The sequence below is a fragment of the Bos indicus x Bos taurus genome, unplaced genomic scaffold (genome assembly GCF_003369695.1).
Source record: "Bos indicus x Bos taurus breed Angus x Brahman F1 hybrid unplaced genomic scaffold, Bos_hybrid_MaternalHap_v2.0 tig00001745_arrow_arrow_obj, whole genome shotgun sequence".
Classification (NCBI taxonomy): domain Eukaryota; kingdom Metazoa; phylum Chordata; class Mammalia; order Artiodactyla; family Bovidae; genus Bos; species Bos indicus x Bos taurus.
In genome coordinates, this window is record NW_020867455.1 from 1 (window position 1) to 19313 (window position 19313).

A 19313-nucleotide genomic window follows, 5' to 3' on the forward strand; every position below is an offset into this window, starting at 1 on the left:
GGGTCCAGGGACAGCTGGGGGTCAGGGCTGCTATAGTAACTGGCAGGGATGCGGGTGGGTAGGACTATATGTCCCGCCCAGCTAGCTACTGGGCCTCCCACATCCAAGAATGGGTGTAACTGCTGATGAGAAGGGCCAAGTTCTGGCACTAATAAACCACAGGGAAATTCTAAAATTGCACTCACTATCATCCGTGTCCATGTGTTGGGATGAGCTCTCCAAAGTAGCTGCTACCAGCATATGTGTTCTGGAGGTGAGCCCCAACTGTCCTGTGCCTCTCTGGGAGCCTGTCCAAGATCAATAAATGGGTCTGACCCAGGCTCCTTTCAAATTACTGCTCCTGCTTCTGGGTCCCAGAGTGGGTGAGATTTTGTATACACTCTTTAAGAGTGGAGTCTCTACTTCCCACAGCTCACTAGATCATCTGAAATAAGCCCTGTTGGCCTGCAAAGCCAAGTGCTCTGGGGGCTCATCTTCCTGGTGCAGCACTCCTGGGTTAGGGAGCCCAGTGATGGGTTCAGACCCCTCACTTCTCAGGAAGAACCTCTGTAATTGTAATTATCCTGTTCATGGGTCTCTTACCCCGGGGTATGGTCTTAACTGTGCTATGTTTCTGCTTCTCCTATGCATCTCATGATTCCATCCTTAGATCTTTAGTTGTTGAAGAACTTTCTCTTAGACTTCAGGTTGTTCTTATTGATAGTTGCTCTGTAAATCATTGTATTAATCGTTTTGTAATGCTTGTGGGAGGAGGTGATCTCAGAGTCTTTCTACTCTGTCATCATGGATATTCTCCCTTAACTTACTCATTATTCCTATGTGTTGAGTCAACCAAGCATATTGTTCAGTTGGTCCATTTATTAAGTATTTACTGCATGGAGTACTTCTACTCTCTTAGAACCTTTATAAAAATAAAACTGACATAAACAAAATGGTTAAACTGCATGATGTGAGCCTTTGAGATCCCACATCCCTGAGTTTATTTTAAAAAATACACAAAGGAGAGAATCAGAATTGAGAAATGAATTTCATGATGTAACTGTGCTTTATATATGTGTGTATTTAAGTCTCTAATGAAATTCCAATTTGCCCATGACATTGATTCTATATCTTTTTTTCCCTTGTAGGGAAACACATGTAATTTTTCCTTCTCTCCATATCCTACCACAATGTAATCATGATTAAGAAGATAAAATATCTTATCACTTGACATAAATTCTGATTTCTACCTTGCCAGCTAAAGTCCAGGAAGAAATTAACCGTGTGGTTGGCAGAAACCGGAGTCCCTGCATGCAGGACAGGAGCCGCATGCCCTACACAGATGCTGTGATCCACGAGATCCAGAGATACATTGACATTGTCCCCAACAACCTACCCCATGCAGCAGCTCAGGACATTAAATTCAGAGAATATCTCATTCCCAAGGTGAGAGGTATTTCATCTATACTCCTCATTAAGACTCTTAGGTTCAACTATCACAGCAGAAGATGTATAGATTGCCTAATTGTCTATATTATTACACAGTCATATCTCAGGTATTTCACCCGCTGACCACATGCTTCTTTCCTTTTAGTTTGTAGATACATTTTAATAAATATAGTAGTACTTAGACTCCCACAGGATTCTCAGTAAATTGTTAGTCCCATATTCTGCCTGTTCATTAGGCTAATCTTCTGTCCAACCCTTATATTCCAGTGTATATTTTATTACTCTTACCACTTAATCAGTAAGCACCTCCTTATCCGTTTCACTTGTCAAAAGTCTAATGCAACAGTTTTCTTCCTCCCTACCTGCATTTGAGCTACTGATCCCTTCTGGAAGACCGTGCAGCCCATCCGGGTAATATTATAGTCACCAACTCAATCAGTTCAGTTTAGTTCAGTTGCTCAGTCATGTTTGACTCTTTGTGACCTCATGAAGTGCAGCACACCAGGCCTCCCTGTGCATCACCAACTCCCAGAGTCCACTCAAACTCATGTCCATCGAGTCAGTGAAGCTATTCAACCATTTCATCCTCTGTCATCCCCTTCTCCTTCTGTCTTCAATTTTTCCCAGCATCAGGGTCTTTTTGAATGAGTCAGTTCTTCGCATCAAGTGGCCAAAGTATTGGAGTTTCAGCTTCAACACCAGTCCTTCCAATGAGCACCCAGGACTGATCTCCTTTAGGATGGACTGGTTGGATCTCCTTGCAGTCCAAGGGACTCTCAAGAGTGTTCTCCAACAACAGAATTCAAAAGCATAATTTCTTCACTGCTCAGCTTTCTTCACAGTCCAACTCTCACATCCATACATGACCACTGGAAAAATCATAGCCTTGACTAGACAGACCTCATTGGCAAAGTAATGTCTGTGCTTTTTAATTATGCTGTTTAGGTTGGTCATACTTTTCCTTCCAAAGAGTAAGCGTCTTTTTATTTCATGGCTGCAGTGACCATCTGCAGTGATTTTGGGAGCCCCCAAAATAAGGTCTGCCACTGTTTCCCCACCTATTTGCCATGAAGTGATGGGACTGAGTGCCATGATCTTAGTTTTCTGAAATGTTGAGTTTTAAGCCAACTTTTCCACTCTCCTTTTCACTTTCATCAAGAGGCTCTTTAGTTCTTCTTCACTTTCTGCCATAAGGGTTGGGTCATCTGCATATCTGAGGTTATTGATATTTCTCTCAGCAATCTTGATTCCAGCTTGTGCTTCCTCCCACCCAGCGTTTCTCATGATGTACCCTGCATATAAGATAAATAAGCAGGGTGAAAATATACAGCCTTGACATAACTCCTTTTCCTATTTGGAGCAAGTCTGTTGTTCCATGTCCAGTTCTAACTCTTGCTTGCTGACCTGCATACAGGTTTCTCAAGAGGAAGGTCAGGTGGTCTGGTATTCCCATCTCTTTCAGGATTTTCCATGATTTATTGTGATCTGCACAAAGTCCTTTGGCATAGTCAGTAAAGCAGAAATAGATGTTGTTTTTTTTTTTTTTTTTTTCCTGGAACTCTCTTGCTTTTTTGATGATCCGGCAGATGTTGGCAATTTGATCTCTGGTTCCTCTGCCTTTTCTAAAACCAGCTTGAATATCTGGAAGTTCATGGTTCACGTATTGCTGAAGCCTGGGTTGGAGACTTTTGAGCATTACTTACTAGCATGTGAGATGAGTGCAATTGTGCAGTAGTTTGAGCATTCATAATTAAATAATCAGTTCTTCTTTTTTCTTTAATTCTCTCCTTCCCTGTTGGCTCCTTTCTATTAGCATTTACACATATCCAATTCTCTTGTGTCTTAAGAAAATTTTCCCAAAATGTGGTGGGTGGTCTTAAGATGGCGGAGGAATAGGACGTAGAGACCACTTTCTCCCCCACAAACTCATCAAAAGAACGCTCAGTAAATTCCACAAAACAACTTCTGAATGCCGGCAGAGGACATCAGGCACCCAGAAAAGCAGCCCATTGTTTTCGAAAGGAGATGTTTTTATCAATGGTGCTGTACAGATGGAGAAGTCTTAGGCTACTGTAAAAATAAGACTGAAAACCAGAAGCAGGAGGCTTAAGTCCAAATCCTGAGAACACCAGAGAACTCCTGACTAAAGGGAGCATCAATCGACAGGAGCTCATCAAACGCCTGCATACCTACACTGAAACCAAGCACACCAAGGGCCAACAAGTTCCAGAGCAAGACATACCAAGCAAATTCTCCAGCAACACAGGAACACAGCCCTGAGCTTCAGTATACAGGCTGCCCAAAGTCACTCCAAAACCCATTGACATCTCATAACTCATTACTGGACACTTCATTGCACTCCAGAGAGAAGAAATCTAGCTCCACCCACCAGAACACTGACACAAGCTTCCCTAACCAGGAAACCTTGACAAGCCACCCATACAACCCCACCCACAGTGAGGAAACTCCATAATAAAGAGTACTCCAAAAAATGCCAGAATACAGAAAGGCCACCCCAAACAGAGCAATATAAAACAAGATGAAGAGACAGAGGAATACCCAGCAGGTAAAGGAACAGGATAAATGCCCACTAAACCAAACAAAAGAGGAAGAGATAGGGAATCTATGTGATAAAAAAATTCTGAATAATGATAGTGAAAATGATCCAAAATATTGAAATCAAAATGGAATCACAGATAAATAGCCTGAAGAGAAGGATTGAGGAGATGCAAGAAAGGTTTAACAAGGACCAGGGAGAAATAAAAAAGAGTAAATATATAATGAATAATGCAATAAATGAGGTCAAAAACACTCTGCGGGAACAAATAGTAGAGTAACAGAGGCAGAAGATAGGAATTAGTGAGGTAGAAGATAGAATGGTAGAAATAAATGAATCAGAGAGGAAAAAAGAAAAACGAATTGTGAATAACCAACAAATCACAGAAGAAATCAAAAAAGAAATCAAAATATGCATAGAAATGAATGAAAATGAAAACACAACAACCCAAAACCTATGAGACATGTAAAAGCAGTGCTAAGGCGAAAGTTCATAGCAATACCTCTTGAGGCATACCTCAAGAAACAAGAAAAAAGTCAAATAAATAATCTAACTCTACACCTAAAGCAACTAGAAAAGGAAGAAATGAAGAATCCCAGGGTTAGTAGAAGGAAAGAAATCTTAAACATTAGGGAAGAAATAAATGCAAAATAAACAAAGGAGACCATAGCAAAAATCAACAAGCCAAAAGCTGGTTCTTTGAAAGGATAAATGAAATTGACAAACCATTAGCCAGACTCATCAAGAAACAAAGGGAGAAAAATCAAATCAATAAAATTAGAAATGAAAATGGAGAGATCACAACAGACAACACAGAAATACAAAGGATCATAAGAGACTACTATTAGCAATTATATGCCAATAAAATGGACAACGTGGAAGAAATGGACAAATTCTTAGAAAAGTACAACTTTCCAAAACTGAACCAGGAAGAAATAGAAAATCTTAACAGACCCATCACAAGCATGGAAATTGAAACTGTAATCAGAAATCTTCCAGCAAATAAAAGCCCAGGTCCAGACGGCTTCACAGCTGAATTCTACCAAAAGTTTAGAGAAGAGCTAATACCTATCCTACTCAAACTCTTCCAGAAAATTGCAGAGGAAGGTAAACTTCCAAACTCATTCTATGAGGCCACCATAAGCCTAATACCAAAACCTGACAAAGATGCCACACACACAAAAAAAAACTACAGGCCAATATCACTGATGAACATAGATGCAAAAATTCTTAATAAAATTCTAGCAATCAGACTCCAACAACACATTAAAAAGATCATACACCATGACCAAGTGGGCTTTATCCCAGGAATGCAAGGATTCTTCAATATCTGCAAATCAATCAATGTAATACACCACATTAACAAATTGAAAAATAAAAGCCATATGATTATCTCAATAGATGCAGAGAAAGCCTTTGATAAAATTCAACATCCATTTATGATAAAAACCCTCCAGAAAGCAAGAATAGAAGGAACATACCTCAACATAATAAAGGCTATATATGACAAACCCACAGCAAACATTATCCTCAATGGTGAAAAATTGAAAGCATTTCCCCTAAAGTCAGGAACAAGACAAGGGTGCCCACTTTCACCACTACTATTCCACATAGTTTTGGAAGTTTTAGCCATAGCAATCAGAGCGGAAAAACAAATAAAAGGAATCCAAATTGGAAAAGAAGAAGTAAAACTCTGACCGTATGCAGATGACATGATCCTCTACATAGAACCTTAAAGACTCCACCAGAAAATTACCAGAGCTAATCAATGAATATAGTAAAATTTCAGGATATAAAATCAACACACAGAAATCCCTTGCTTTCCTGTACACTAATAAGGAGAAAATAGAAAAAGAAATTAAGGAAACAATTCCATTCACCACTGCAAAGAAAAGAATAAAATACTTAGGAATATATCTACCTAAAAAACAAAAGACCTATATATAGAAAACTATAAAACACTGGTGAAAGAAATCAAAGAGGACACTAATAGATGCAGAAATAAACTTAATTGATCAGAAGTATCAATATAGTGAAAATGAGTATACTACTGAAAGCAATCTACAGATTCAATGCAATCGCTATCAAGCTACCAACGGTATTTTTCACAGAGCTAGAATGAATAATTTCACAACTTGTATGGCAATACAAAAAATCTCAAATAGCCAAAGCAATCTAGCGAAAGAAGAATGGAACTGGAGGAATCAACCCACCTGACTTCAGGCTCTACTATAAAGCCAGTCATCAAGACAGTATGGTACTGGCACAAAGACAGAAATATAGATCAATGGAACAAAATAGAAAGCCCAGAGATAAATCCACACACCTATGGACACCTTATCTTTGACAAAGGAGGCGAGAATATACAATGGATTAAAGACAATCTCTTTAACAAGTGATGGTGAGAAATCTGGTCAACCACTTGTAGAACAATGAAACTAGAACACTTTCTAACACCATACACAAAAATAAACTCAAAATGGATTAAAGATCTAAATGTAGGACCAGAAACTATAAAACTTCTAGAGGAGAACACAGACAAAACACTCTCTTACATAAATCACAGCAGGATCCTTTATGACCCACTTCCCAGATTATTGGAAATGAAAGAAAAATAAACAAATGGGACCTAATTAAAGTTAAAAGCTTCTGCACAACAAAGGAAACTCTAGGCAAGGTGAAAAGACAGCCTTCAGAATGGGAGAAAATAATTGTAAATGAAGCAACTGACAAAGAATTAACCTCAAAAATATACAAGCAACTCCTACAGCTCAATTCCAGAAAAATAAATGACCCAATCAAAAAATGGGCCAAAGGACTAAACAGACATTTCTCCAAAGAAGACATACAGATGGCTAACACATGAAAAGATGCTCAACATCACTCATTATCAGAGAAATGCAAACCAAAACCACAATGAGGTACCATTTCATGCCAGTCAGAATGGCTGCTATCCAAAAGTCTACAAGCAATAAATGCTGGAGAGGGTGTGGAGAAAAGGGAACCCTCTTACACTGTTGGTGGGAATGAAAACTAGTACAGCCTCTATGAGGAACAGTGTGGAGATTCCTTAAAAAACCAGAAATAGAACTTGCATGTGACCCAGCAATCCCACTGCTGGGCATACACACCATGGAAACCAGAATTGAAAGAGACATGTGTACCCCGATGTTCATCGCAGCAGTGTTTATAATAGCCAGGACATGGAAGCAACCTAGATGCCCATCAGCAGATGAATGGATAAGAAAGCCATGGTACATATACACAGTGGAGTATTACTCAGCCATTAAAAAGAATACATTTGAATCAGTTCTAATGAGGTGGATGAAACTGGAGCCTCTTATGCAGAGTAAAGGAAGCCAGAAAGAAAAACATCAATACAGTATACTAATGCATATATATGGAATTTAGAAAGATGGTAACAATAACCCTCGAGAAGGCAATGACACCCACTCCAGTACTCTTGCCTGGAAAATCCCATGCATGGAGGAGCCTGGTGGGCTGCTGTCTATGGGGCCGCACAGAGTCGGACACGACTGAGCGACTTCACTTTCACTTTTCAGTCTCTTGCATTGGAGAATGAAATGGCAACCCACTCCAGCGTTCTTACCTGGAGAATCCCAGGGACAGGGGAGCCTGGCGGGCTGCCATCTATGGAGTCGCACAGAGTCGGACATGACTGAAGTGACTTAGTAGCAGCAGCAGCAAGGATAACCCTGTATGCAAGACAGCAAAAGAGACACAGATGTATAGAACAGTCTTTTGGACTCTGTGGGAGAGGACGAGGGTGGGATTATTTGGGAGAATGGCAATGAAACATGTAGAATGAATCATCATATGTGAACAAATCATCATATGTGAAACAAATCACCAGTCCAGGTTTGATGCATGATACAGGATGCTTGGGGCTGGTGTGCTGGGATGACCCAGAGGGATGGTATGGTGAGGGAGGTGGGAGGGGGGTTCATGATGGGGAACACGTGTATACCCATGGCAGATTCGTGTTGATGTATGGCAAAACCAATGGAATATTGTAAAGTAAAAAAAAAAAATTTTTTTTTCCCCCAAACCCTGAATCCTTCTGTTCAATATAAGTGGTGATTCTGGTCTTCTTACTGATCTTAAAGCAAAAGTTTTCACCTTTTCACTGTTGAGTATCATATTGATTGTTGGGCTGTCATATATAGCTTGTTTTAGGTTGAGGTACCTTCCCTCTATACCACTTTGTTGAGAGTTTTTATGATAAATGAAAGTTGAATTTCATCAAATGCTTTTTTTTTTTTTTCTGAATCAACTGAGAGGATTCTTTGTTTTTTATTCCCCATTTTGTTAATGAGTTCTAACACACCAGTTGATTTACACATGTTGAATCATCCTTGCATCCCTGGGATAAATCCATCTTGCTCATAAATCCACCTGTTACTGTATTCTTCAATTCAGTTTGCTAATATTTTGTTTAGGATTTTTGAATCTATGTTTATCAAGGATTGTTGTTGTTTTTCAGTCCCTAAGTCGTGTCTGACTCTTTTCATCCCCATGGACTGTATTATGCCAGGCTTCCTTGACTTTCACCATCTCCCAGAATTTGCTCAAATTCATGTCCATTATGTTGGTGATACTGTCTCACCATCTCATCCTTTGCCGCCCTCTTCTCCGCTTGTCTTCAATCTTTCCAAGCATCAGTTTCTTTTCCAATGAGTTGGTTCTTCGAATCACGTGGCCAAAATATTGGAGCTTCAGCTTCAACATCAGTCCTTCCAATGAATATTCAGGGCTGACTTCCTTTAGGATTGACTTGTTTGATGTTGCAGTCCAAGGGACTCTTCAAGAGTCTTCTCCAGCAGCACAATTCGGAAGCACCAATTTTTTGGCACTCAGCCTTCTTTATGGTCCAACTCTCACATCCATACATAATTAACTGGAAAAACCATAGCTTTGACTGTATGGACCTTTGTTGGCAGCATGATGTCTCTGCTGTCTAGGTTTATATGCTGTCTAATATGCTGCCTAGGTTTATCATAGCTTTTCTTCCAAGGAGCAAGCGTTTTTTAATTTCATGGCTGTGGTCACTGTCTGCAGTGAGTTACTTTGGAGCCCAAGAAAACAAAATCTGTCACTGTTTCCACTTTTCCCCCTTCTTTTAGCCATGCAGTGATGGGACCAGATATCAAGGATATTGGCCTATAATTTTCATTTCATGTAATATTCTTTTTGGTTATAATAGAAGGGTAATGTTGGCTTTTCAAAGTTAGTTTGCAAGTGGCCTTTCCTCTTGTATTTTTTGGAAGAGTTTGAGAATTGGTATTTATTTCTCTTTATATATTTGTTAGAGTTAATCAGTGAAACTGTCTTGTCCTGCACTTTGTGTTTTGGGATTGCCAGTTCAATCTCCTTACTCGTGATTCATGTATTCAGATTTCTAATTCTTCATGATTCTTTCTTGATAGGTTGTAGGTTTCTAAGAATCTATTTTTTCTAAATTCTCCAATTTGTTCTGGTATGGTTCATTATATTAACAGTTTGTTATGATTGTATGTATTTGTCCGGTATCAGTTGTAATGTTTCCTGTTTTATTTCTGCTTATTTTAGTCTTATTTCTTCTTGGTAAGTCTAGCTAAAGGTTTGTCAGTTTTGTTTATGGCTTTAAAAAGCTAACTCTTAGTCTCATTGTTTTTTTGTTTTTTTTTTCTTTTTCTTATTGGTCTCTGTTTCTTTTATTTACTTTACGATCTCTATTTCCTTCCTTCTGCTGACTTTGAGCTTTGTTTTTTCTTCTTTCTCTAGTTCTTTGAGATGTCAAGTTAGGTTGCTTGTTTGATATCATTCTCATTTTTTGATGTAGGCATTTATCACTGAACTTTTCTCTTAGAACTGCTTTTCCTGATCTCACAAGTTTTGGTATGCCATCATGTTTACTTTTTTGTGTGTCTCAAGGTACTTTTTGGTTCTCTTTTGATTTATTCTTTGATCCTTTGATTGTTCAGTAGCATATTGTTTAATATCCACATCTCTGTGAATTTTCCACTTTTCTTATAATTGATTTCTCAATTTATAATATTTCCTTTGGAAATATACTTGATATGATGTGATTTCAGTCTTCTAAAACTTCTTAATACTTGTTTTGTGCCTTAACATATGATCTATTCTGGGTAATGTTTCATGTGTGCTTGAGGACACTGTGTTCTATTGCTTTTGGATGGATTGTCCTTATAGGTCTAGTAAGTGCATTCTACTTTTTAAATTGGAATGTTTAGTTTATTGCAATTTAATATAATTACTGATATGATGGGTCTATATTTGCAGATTCATCATTTGTGTCCTGCTTACCCATCAGGTTCATAACTCTACTCTTCCTCCTTTACTGTTTTCTCTTGGGAATAACTGTACTTTTAAATAATTGCTTTTTTTTTTTTTTTTTGTCCCTCTTTTTTATATCTCTCTACTTCTCATTTCCTGCCTTCCTCTAGATTAGTAGTTTTTTTTTCAGGATTGTAAATATCTATTGTCATTGAACTATTTTTTAAATGATTTGTCTTGAGATTACAATATGTATTCTTAAATTTTTACAGTCTTCTTAAAATTAAACTATTAAATTAAAGAATACAAGAACACTGCAATCATATATGACTATTCAACTTGCTCCTCTTCCTTTATACCAAAGTTATCACATGTATAATATCTATGTATATTATAAAGCTACCATTAGTGTTATAATTATTGCTTTTAACAGGGTTGGCAAACATCTCTTTAAGAGGCCAAGCAGTGATACAGATTTTGTGGACCATGTGGTCTTAACCTGCCATTGTAGAAAAAGGTAACCATAGATAATGCTTTAAGAAATATGCAGGGAAATATTCCAATAAAACTTTGTTTACAACAGGTGGGTATCTGGATATAGATTACTGTGTTAACTGGCTATACGTTTTTTCCCTTTAGCACTTTAAATATTTCATTTTACTATTTTCTGGTTTCCATTTTTATTGATGAGTAGTCAGCCGTCATTTGAATTCTTGTTCTTGTGTAGGTAATGGGCCATTTTTCTTCGACTGCCTTCAAGTTTTCTGTGTGTATCTGACTAAATTTTAACTGCAATATATTTATGTTTAAGTCTGATTTTGTTTTATTTATTCTATTTGTCTACATTGTAGATGTCTACATTTTCTTCATTATTTTCTCTAATATATTTTACCCGTCCTCTCTTACTTATTTTCTTTTTCTTTTTTGGTACTCCAATCACCTTTTGTGTTGTTGAAAAGGTTCCTTAGGTTCTGGTTGCTTATTTGTTTTCAATTTTTTCCTTTTCTCCAGACTGAAAAAAGTTTTATTGATTTTTCTTCTATTTCACCAATTTTTTCTTTCAAACTATTGCAAAGCCTATTTAATAATTAATCTAATCTACCATAAATTTAGGTTTTGGATTTTCCATTTGGCTTCTCTTTACAATTTATATTTTGATAATTCATTCATTAACATTTTACTTCATGTTGAGACATTTTTTCATTTCCTTGACTATAATAGTTATGATTATAAATTCAAAATTTGATTGTGATTCAAAATTCTTATCTGTTTATTTCATTATCACTATTGTTATTTTAGTGTTACTGTTGTTCTTCTCTTTCTCTTGTGTATAGGTAACATTTTCTTGGTGTGTGTGTGTGTGTGTGTATGTATGTGTGTCTAATTATTTTGGATTTTGTCCTACATATTTTTAATGATATATCATAGGGACTTTTGGTTCATTTATGTCCTTTGAGGAACATCCAGCTTTGTTCATTTTCTTGTTTTAGCAGGTCATTGTTGTTCTCAACTCAAAATTCTGAGTTTTAAATTTAGTTTTTTTTTTAACTTTAGGGTAGTTATCTGGAATTTATTCTGCATATAATTCAAGGATTATAGGATTGTCAGTTTTTTGGGATATTTCATATACGGAATTTAAGGGTCCTGTGCTCTGGCTCTTTCTTTTATGGTATTACCCCCCACAGCCGCTTTTTTCATTTCTGTGCAGTAGGTACAGCTGAATGTTGTCCTTGATTCTTTAAAGCAGTGAGATGTGGCTTATGGCCATGTTTTAGTCACTCAATATTTTGTTGTCTGAGACCTCTCCTCATGATAACATCATTAAAATGGAAAACTCACCCAGTATCTTTTTCTCTCCTCAAGTGTTTTCTACACTTGAGTGTCTTCATGGTTTTGGCTACCTTGCAGAATGTGTGTGTTTGTTTGTATTTCACAGTTTATACTTACTGTCTGTTGGGAAGTTCTTCCAATAGGGGCTTCTCAGCCGTTACTCTATTTTTATGTCTCTAAATTCACTAATCTTTTCTTTTGCAGTCTCTAATGTTTTAATTCAATCCAGTAAAAGTTTCATTTCTAGAATTTCTATTTTTATCGTTTTGAATCTCTGTTGAGATCTCCCATTTATTCTTTTTTTGTTATTAATTATTCCTTTAAGAACTTGGATATACTTATGATGGATGGTTTGTAGTTCTTGTGTAGTTCTTAGATAATTCTAATATCTAGGATAATATGGGTTCTACTTCTATTGGCTCTTTTCCCTTCAAACTTGGGTCACATTTACTTCATTTCACATTTACTTTTAATTTTCTGTTGTATAGTGAACATTTTGAGTGATGTTTTATGGGGAGTCTGGATTACCCTTTCTTTAAGGGCACTGAATTTTATTTTGATAAGCAGCTAAATCACTGACATATGTCCTTTAGTCTCTTAAGCTTACTATAATTGTTTGTCATTGTGATCTAATTTCAATTTTTGATTTAATCTTAGGGCATGACCCTTAGTCCAGGGTGGGTTCATTAATCCAACAACTTAGAATTTGGGGGATCAATCATGACAGAAAATCTGAGTTGCATTGGGTTTGAACCTCAACTTCTCTATCACTGTACAGCATCTGGTATCCACCTTCAGTTCTCACCTCCCCAAGAGTCATACTCTAATTGGGGTCCTGAAGCTGCCCAACCCACAGACATGAATGTACAGAGAATAGTCTTGTATACTTTTGAGATCTTCCCTGTTTATAGATTCTTCCTGACTTGTGTCCTTCCTCATGAGTTGTAGGCATCAAGTTTTGATCTCTGTCTCCTTAGCTCAGAAAGGGTCCCACTTTGCTTGGCTGCCACCTCCCTGCACACTAGGAGGAAAGCGTTCTCAGAAGTATATTAGGAGTGAATATAGGGTCTACCCTAGAGAAGGCAATGGCAACCCACTCCAGTACTCTTGCCTGGAAAATCCCATGGGTGGAGGAGCCTGGTAGGCTGCAGTCCATGGGGTCGCTAAGAATCGGACACGACTGAGCGACTTCACTTTCACTTTCATGCATTGGAGAAGGAAATGGCAACCCACTCTAGTGTTCTTGCCTGGAGAATCCCAGGGACGGGGGAGCCTGGTGGGCTGCCGTCTATGGGGTCGCACAGAGTCGGACTCGACTGAAGCGACTTAGCAGCAGCAGCAGCAGCATAGGGTCTACCTAATTCCTCTTTATTAAAGTATCACAATCCTGGATTGCTTCTTGTTCAATGCTGGAAAACTGTTACTTCGTGTTTTTTCCCCTGAGGATTTCAGAAAGTATTATTTAATTTGGCTGCACTGGGTCTTCATTGCTGCTTGTGGTTTCTCTAGTTGTGATGAGCAGAGGCTAGTCTCTAGTGCAGTGCCTGGGCTTCTCATTGCAGTGGCGTGTCTTCTTGCATCATGCAGGCTGTAGAGCATGCGGGCTCAGTAGTTGCAGTGCACGGACTTTGTTGCCCCGAGGCATGTGGGATGTTCCCGGACCAGGGATCAAACCCATGTCCTGTGGCAGGCAGATTGTTCACCACTGGATCACCAGGGAAGTCCTCCTGTCTGTTTTTATATATATTTCAGGTTTGTGAGGGTAACTCAAAAACAGTTACTCTGTTATATCTTGAAGTAGATGGTCCCATCTTCCTCAGTTGGGAAGATCCCCTGGAGAAGGAAATGGCAACCCACTCCAGTATTCTTGCCTGGGAAATCTCACAGACAGAGTGGCCTGGCAGGCTATAGTCCTTGGGGTCGTAAAGAGTCAGACACAACTCAGACACTAAATAGCAACAGATGGTCCCATCATCCAGGATACATTTTTTTGTCACTAATTAACTTTATATGAAAGCCTTTGTACTGTGGCCATACTATCTTCCTGTACTTCATGCTCAGGGTATATCTCTAAGCCCATCCAGGTCAGAAAATGAATCACAGGAGTTGCTGTGTCATAAGGAAGAGGTTCAGGAAAGACTGAAACTTCAGTTTCCCCTTTATTCCAGTCAGTTCAATTACTCATTCATGACCAACTCTTTGCGACCCCATGGACTGAAGCACGCCAGCCTCCCTGTCCATCACCATCCCCTGGAGCTTTCTTAAACTCCTGTATATCGAGTTGGTGATGCCATCCAATCATCTCACCCTCTGTCATCCACTTCTCCTCCTGCCTTCAATCTTTCCCAGCATCAGGGTCTTTTTGAATGGGTCAGTTCTTTGCATCAGGTGGCCAAAGTATTGGAGCTTCAACATCAGTCCTTCCAATGAACTTTCAGGACTGGTTTCCTTCAGGATTGACTGGTTTGATCTCCTTGCAGTCTAAAGGACTCTCAAGAGTCTTCTCCAATACCACAGTTCAAAAGCATCAATTCTTCAGTGCTCAACATTCTTTATGTTCCAACTCTATATTTAACTATTGGAAAAACCATAGCTTTAACTAGACACACCTTTGTCAGCAAAGTAATGTCTCTGCTTTTTAATATGTTGTCTAGGTTGATCATAGCTTTTCTTCAAAGGACTAAGCGTCTTTTAATTTCATGGCTGTGGTCACCATCTGCAGTGATTTTGGAGCCCAAGAAAATAAAGTCTGTCACTGTTTCCATTGTTTCCCCATCTATTTGCCATGAAGTGATGGAACTGGATGCCCTGACCCTAGTTTTTTGAATGTTGAGTTTTAAGTCAGTTTTTTCACCTTTCACTTTCATCAAGAGGCTCTTTAGTTCCTCTTCACTTTCTGCCATAAGGGTGTTGTTATCTTCATATCTGAGGTTATTTTTATTTCTCCTGGCAATCTTGATTCTTTTATTTATTTGCCCATATGGAAATGATGGTCTGTCTTTCAATCTATGATGTTTTGGAGTGAGAAGTATATCATGTATTTGGAAAGGCCATACAGTACACCAGAAGGCATTCAGATGAATCTGAATTTGAATTTTGTCTCTGTAGTATTATGATCCCAAAATATTGTGAATAAAATCATTGTTATCATAACAGCAGCAAAATTTCTACTTATTGAGCATTTTAGCTTGTGGCAATAATCTCTGTTTAAAAAGTATTTCTTATATTATCTCATTATATAATAAAATAATGCAAATTTATTGCTTATGTTTTTTGTTGTTGTTGTTGTCAGTTTAGTTTTTTTTGGCTTGCTGAGCCACTTGTGGGGTCTCAGTTCCCTAACCAGGGATTAAACCTAAGCTACAGATTGAAGCTTAGCCACCAGGCAACTCCCTGTTTATATTTTACTTGTGATGAAAATGAGGCATGCAAATGTTAAAAACAAAACAAAACAAAAAACTTTCCTATAGTCACAGAGATTAATTTAGCAGAGAAAAATTCAACTCATTCTAAAAACTAAACTCTAAATCATTATGTTATTTGGTATCTCTGAGTTTAGGAAAACCTTACAAGAAACCAGAAATGCCATCCTACTTCCAGAAGAATATTCAACAAATACATTGAAAAAACATGGCAGGAGGAGGGTATGCTTACTAGTTACTCATCTTAGTAGGAGAAGAAAATAGTTTTTAAAAATATGGCCACTCATGTAGTTTTGAAGAAGATGTCATATTTGATTCCAAAGAGAAAGAGCTAGATTTTCAGTGACATCAGCACGTTTAACGTTTTTTGTCAAGAAAAACGCAGCTCCTTTAATTTACTGGAAAGCAAGTGCAGTAGGTAGACTACAAGCTGAAGACTATTGTCTTGGAGTCAGGTTTTAACAGTGCCCTGAACTGGCGTTGTAGGATTTAAGATCTGTTAGGCTTGGTCACTGGGCTTCCCTGGTGGCTCAGACAGTAAAGAATCTGCCTGCAATGAGGGAGACCTAGGTTTGACCCCTGGGTTGGAAAGGTCCCCTGGAGGAGGGCATGGCACTCCAGTATTCTTGCCTGGAGAATCCCCATGGACAGAGGAGCCTGGTGGGCTACAGTCCATGGGGTTGCAAAGAGTCGGACATGACTTGAGTGTCTAAGCACAGCACAGGCTTGGTCATTAACTTGTTCTCTGACATGGAAAGAATAAATTTTTTTTTTTTGTATGTGTGCTTCAGTCATCTCATCTACAAAAGGAAAGGATTAGACAAGGTATTTTTTTTTTCAAGCTCCATGACCATTTTTATAATCCAGTTAATCTGTTTCTCTTTATCTCAGGGCACAACCATATTAACATCTCTGACTTCTGTCCTGCACGATGGCAAGGAGTTTCCCAACCCAGAGCAGTTTGATCCTGGTCACTTCCTGGATAAAAGTGGTAACTTTAAGAAGAGTGACTACTTCATGGTTTTTTCAGCAGGCAAGCATGCTTCATTTTTGTCTACATCAGTGGTGAAATGAGAGAAGGAAGGGCTTTGCATGGAGGCTAGTCTGGGCTGGACAAATTGTCATTTGCATGAGGCCAGAGGCACCACTCCCAAAGTGCAGATAATTTCTCATTGGATTGGAGGCTGTATTTCCTGACTTCTGCTCTCTTACCCACTGCTGAGTCTCCTAAGAGCTCCTCCTAGATATTAGGCTTCTAGACACTGCGGCTTTTCTCCCCTGCCCTGAGAAGTCAATTCACTCAATGAAGTCAATTCACTCAATGTAGTCTGCATACCTTATATGTAGTAGACTCATGCTCACTCAGGTCCAGAGATACAAATGTGAGTAACAGATGCATCCTTCCTCTAAGAAAGAGAAATGCAGGTTAAAGGCAAGGATACTCCAGAGAGAAAATACTCTTCAGAGTGTTTCCACTCTTTCAGTGGGCATCCAGAGAGAGAAGCTCCTGAATCTTGCGTTTTGAGGGACACAGCAGAGGGCAGAGTAGTTGGAAGATAAAGGAAGTTTTCTTGCAGGAAGAAACATTTTATATTTAGTATCTTCCTTTAATTTGTCAGGGTCCTTGAAAGAAAGAGGTAGGATACTTTAGACAGTTTAATGAAGAGACTGTTTTCAGAGGTGTGGACACGATTAAGGGACATGGCAAGGAGTGGTCAAGTACTCAGGTATGAGCATCAGCAGGACGATGTTACCATCCTGTGTCGAAGAGTCAGGAGAAGGAGGGTGTTGCTGAAACTCAAGCAGACTTTTAGCAAAGAGAATGGCTGCCTCAGCAGGAGATGGGTCTGTAGGTTGGAGAATATAGCCACTGCTGAAACTGTGGCCTGACAGGCTGGGACTGAGGGAGGGCATACTCTAACCTTCTCAATGTTTAATCCTCTGAGTTTACTCACAGTAAAGAAGGTAACTAACTATTGGGGTTGTGCGTTCCAAAGAAATCAACTTCGTAAACACAGAGTAGGTGCAAAAGAAAAACAAACAGAATGGATCTGGGAAGATGGAGAAACACCCCCAGACTATGAACAGTGCCCAGAGGTGACCGCATGGACAGACAATGCTAATCTTATATTCTTCCTGAATTTTGGGTCCATTGTTACATAATGAGCCTGCTCGAGATTTCTGTTCAGTTTACAGAGTTTGTGGGATTGCTTTTGTCCTGACACTGTGCTACCATTACAAGATCTAAGGCTTTACCTTATGAGCTTATATTCCAGTGTGTGGGACAGAGGAATAATTATAATTTCATGTGAAATATTCTGTATTAGAAGCACTAATAAGTCTTGTGGAATACCAATGAGGGAGTAAATTATATCTACCTGAATAGATCAAAGAAGTTTGTATAGAGTAAATGACAGATGCAGTGGATCTAGAAGGATGTAGAGAATCTCAGCTGGCAGAGTTGAGGAGACGAGTATTTCAGTTGGAGGAATGACTGGAAATTCCTAACACCTCAAATAGCTTATGTGTCTGGGATTGGTGAACATGTAGTCATACTTTTGTCTAGTTTGTGACATTTCTTTTTATAGCTGATAGTGGTAAACTCTTAAAATAGTGTTAAAACAGGGACATGGCAAGGTCAAGATTATTTTAGAAATCAGATGAGGAGAAATAAACCTGTTGTTGAGACTTGGGTTGGAGGTAGATGGAGAACATATAGTGTGTCTCATGCCGATTGGGATGAGTAAGTGTGTGTATATACGTCTGTTTGTGTGTATATGTCTGTGTGTTTGTGTATATCTGTGTGTGTGTGTGAGTGTAGAAAAATGTCACTGGCCACCCTCAGGAAAGCAATTCCCACATGGGTGTACAGAAGGGATTAAAAAAAATATATTAAATAGAATGTACACAGAAATATGTTCTGAGGGAATGAAGCAGACCAGATTTTGGTGTAAATAGGAGAAGCCATTGGTTATTTGGTCTTTCCTTAGTTTATCTATTTATTTACTCTATTCTTTCATTTCATATTCATCTACACCTCCCTGTGCACTAGGTCAAATGAGAATTATATGGATATTTCATTTATGTCTCATTTCTAGGAAAAAGAGTTTGTGTTGGAGAAGGCCTGGCCCGCATGGAACTGTTTTTACTCCTGGTCAGCATTTTACAGAAATTTACCTTGAAACCTCTGGCTGATCTGAAGAACATTGATACTGCACCACTTCTGAAAGGAGTGGGATCTATACCACACTTCTACGAGGTCTGTTTCATTCCAGTCTGAAGAAAGGGCTGCTGCCGGATCACAGATGAGCCTCTCCAGCTCTGTCTACACAAGCTGATGCCCTTTGCCCCTGCTGTTAGCTATGGTCCACCTCTCCCTTAGAGTCAGGAGTGACTTTCCTGAGCCCTGTCTCTTCTGATTTTCTTTAAGATTCAGTTCAAGTTTTGCTTCATGAACTACAGCTCACTGTTTTGTCTTCAATAAAATGTTTTTTCGTAATTCTATCCTGAGATCTTAAACTGTATCTTATCTACAGTGAAAAGGTACCTCATAAATGTCATATTTTGATTTTTAAAAAAATTAGAGTAGAAAATTATCACATGTGTTAAAAAATATATATATATAATGTACTCATCTCTTACTGCTATTATCTCTTGACAGTTTGGCATGTATAATTTCTGTTTTTTTCAATGTTCATTAAAGTGTAATTATATGTGTGATGTATATGTTTTTATATATGTATATATACATACACACATGCAGGAAGAAAGCAGAGGAA

At 38.5% G+C, this 19313-nt stretch overlaps 1 protein-coding gene across 1 annotated transcript; it reads left to right on the forward strand.

Moving 5' to 3' along the window:
• The first annotated feature begins 109 nt into the window (after positions 1-109).
• Positions 110-19028, forward strand: LOC113888784 (cytochrome P450 2C31-like). Its single transcript, XM_027535778.1, has 4 exons — positions 110-253; positions 1228-1425; positions 16426-16567; positions 18633-19028. Exons 1-4 carry the CDS (start codon positions 110-112, stop codon positions 18812-18814), a joined length of 666 nt encoding a protein of 221 aa, XP_027391579.1. The 3' UTR covers positions 18815-19028.
• Positions 19029-19313: the final 285 nt, after the last annotated feature.

What these genes read in the sequence shown, in the direction of transcription:
- LOC113888784 (XM_027535778.1), top strand. Translation starts at nt 110, where the DNA reads ATGGGTGTAACTGCTGATGAGAAGGGCCAAGTTCTGGCACTAATAAAC. An exon ending in GAGAATATCTCATTCCCAAG is followed by an intron (nt 1,426 to 16,425) that starts GTGAGAGGTATT and finishes TCTTTATCTCAG; the next exon opens with GGCACAACCATATTAACATC. An exon ending in CTTCATGGTTTTTTCAGCAG is followed by an intron (nt 16,568 to 18,632) that starts GCAAGCATGCTT and finishes TCTCATTTCTAG; the next exon opens with GAAAAAGAGTTTGTGTTGGA.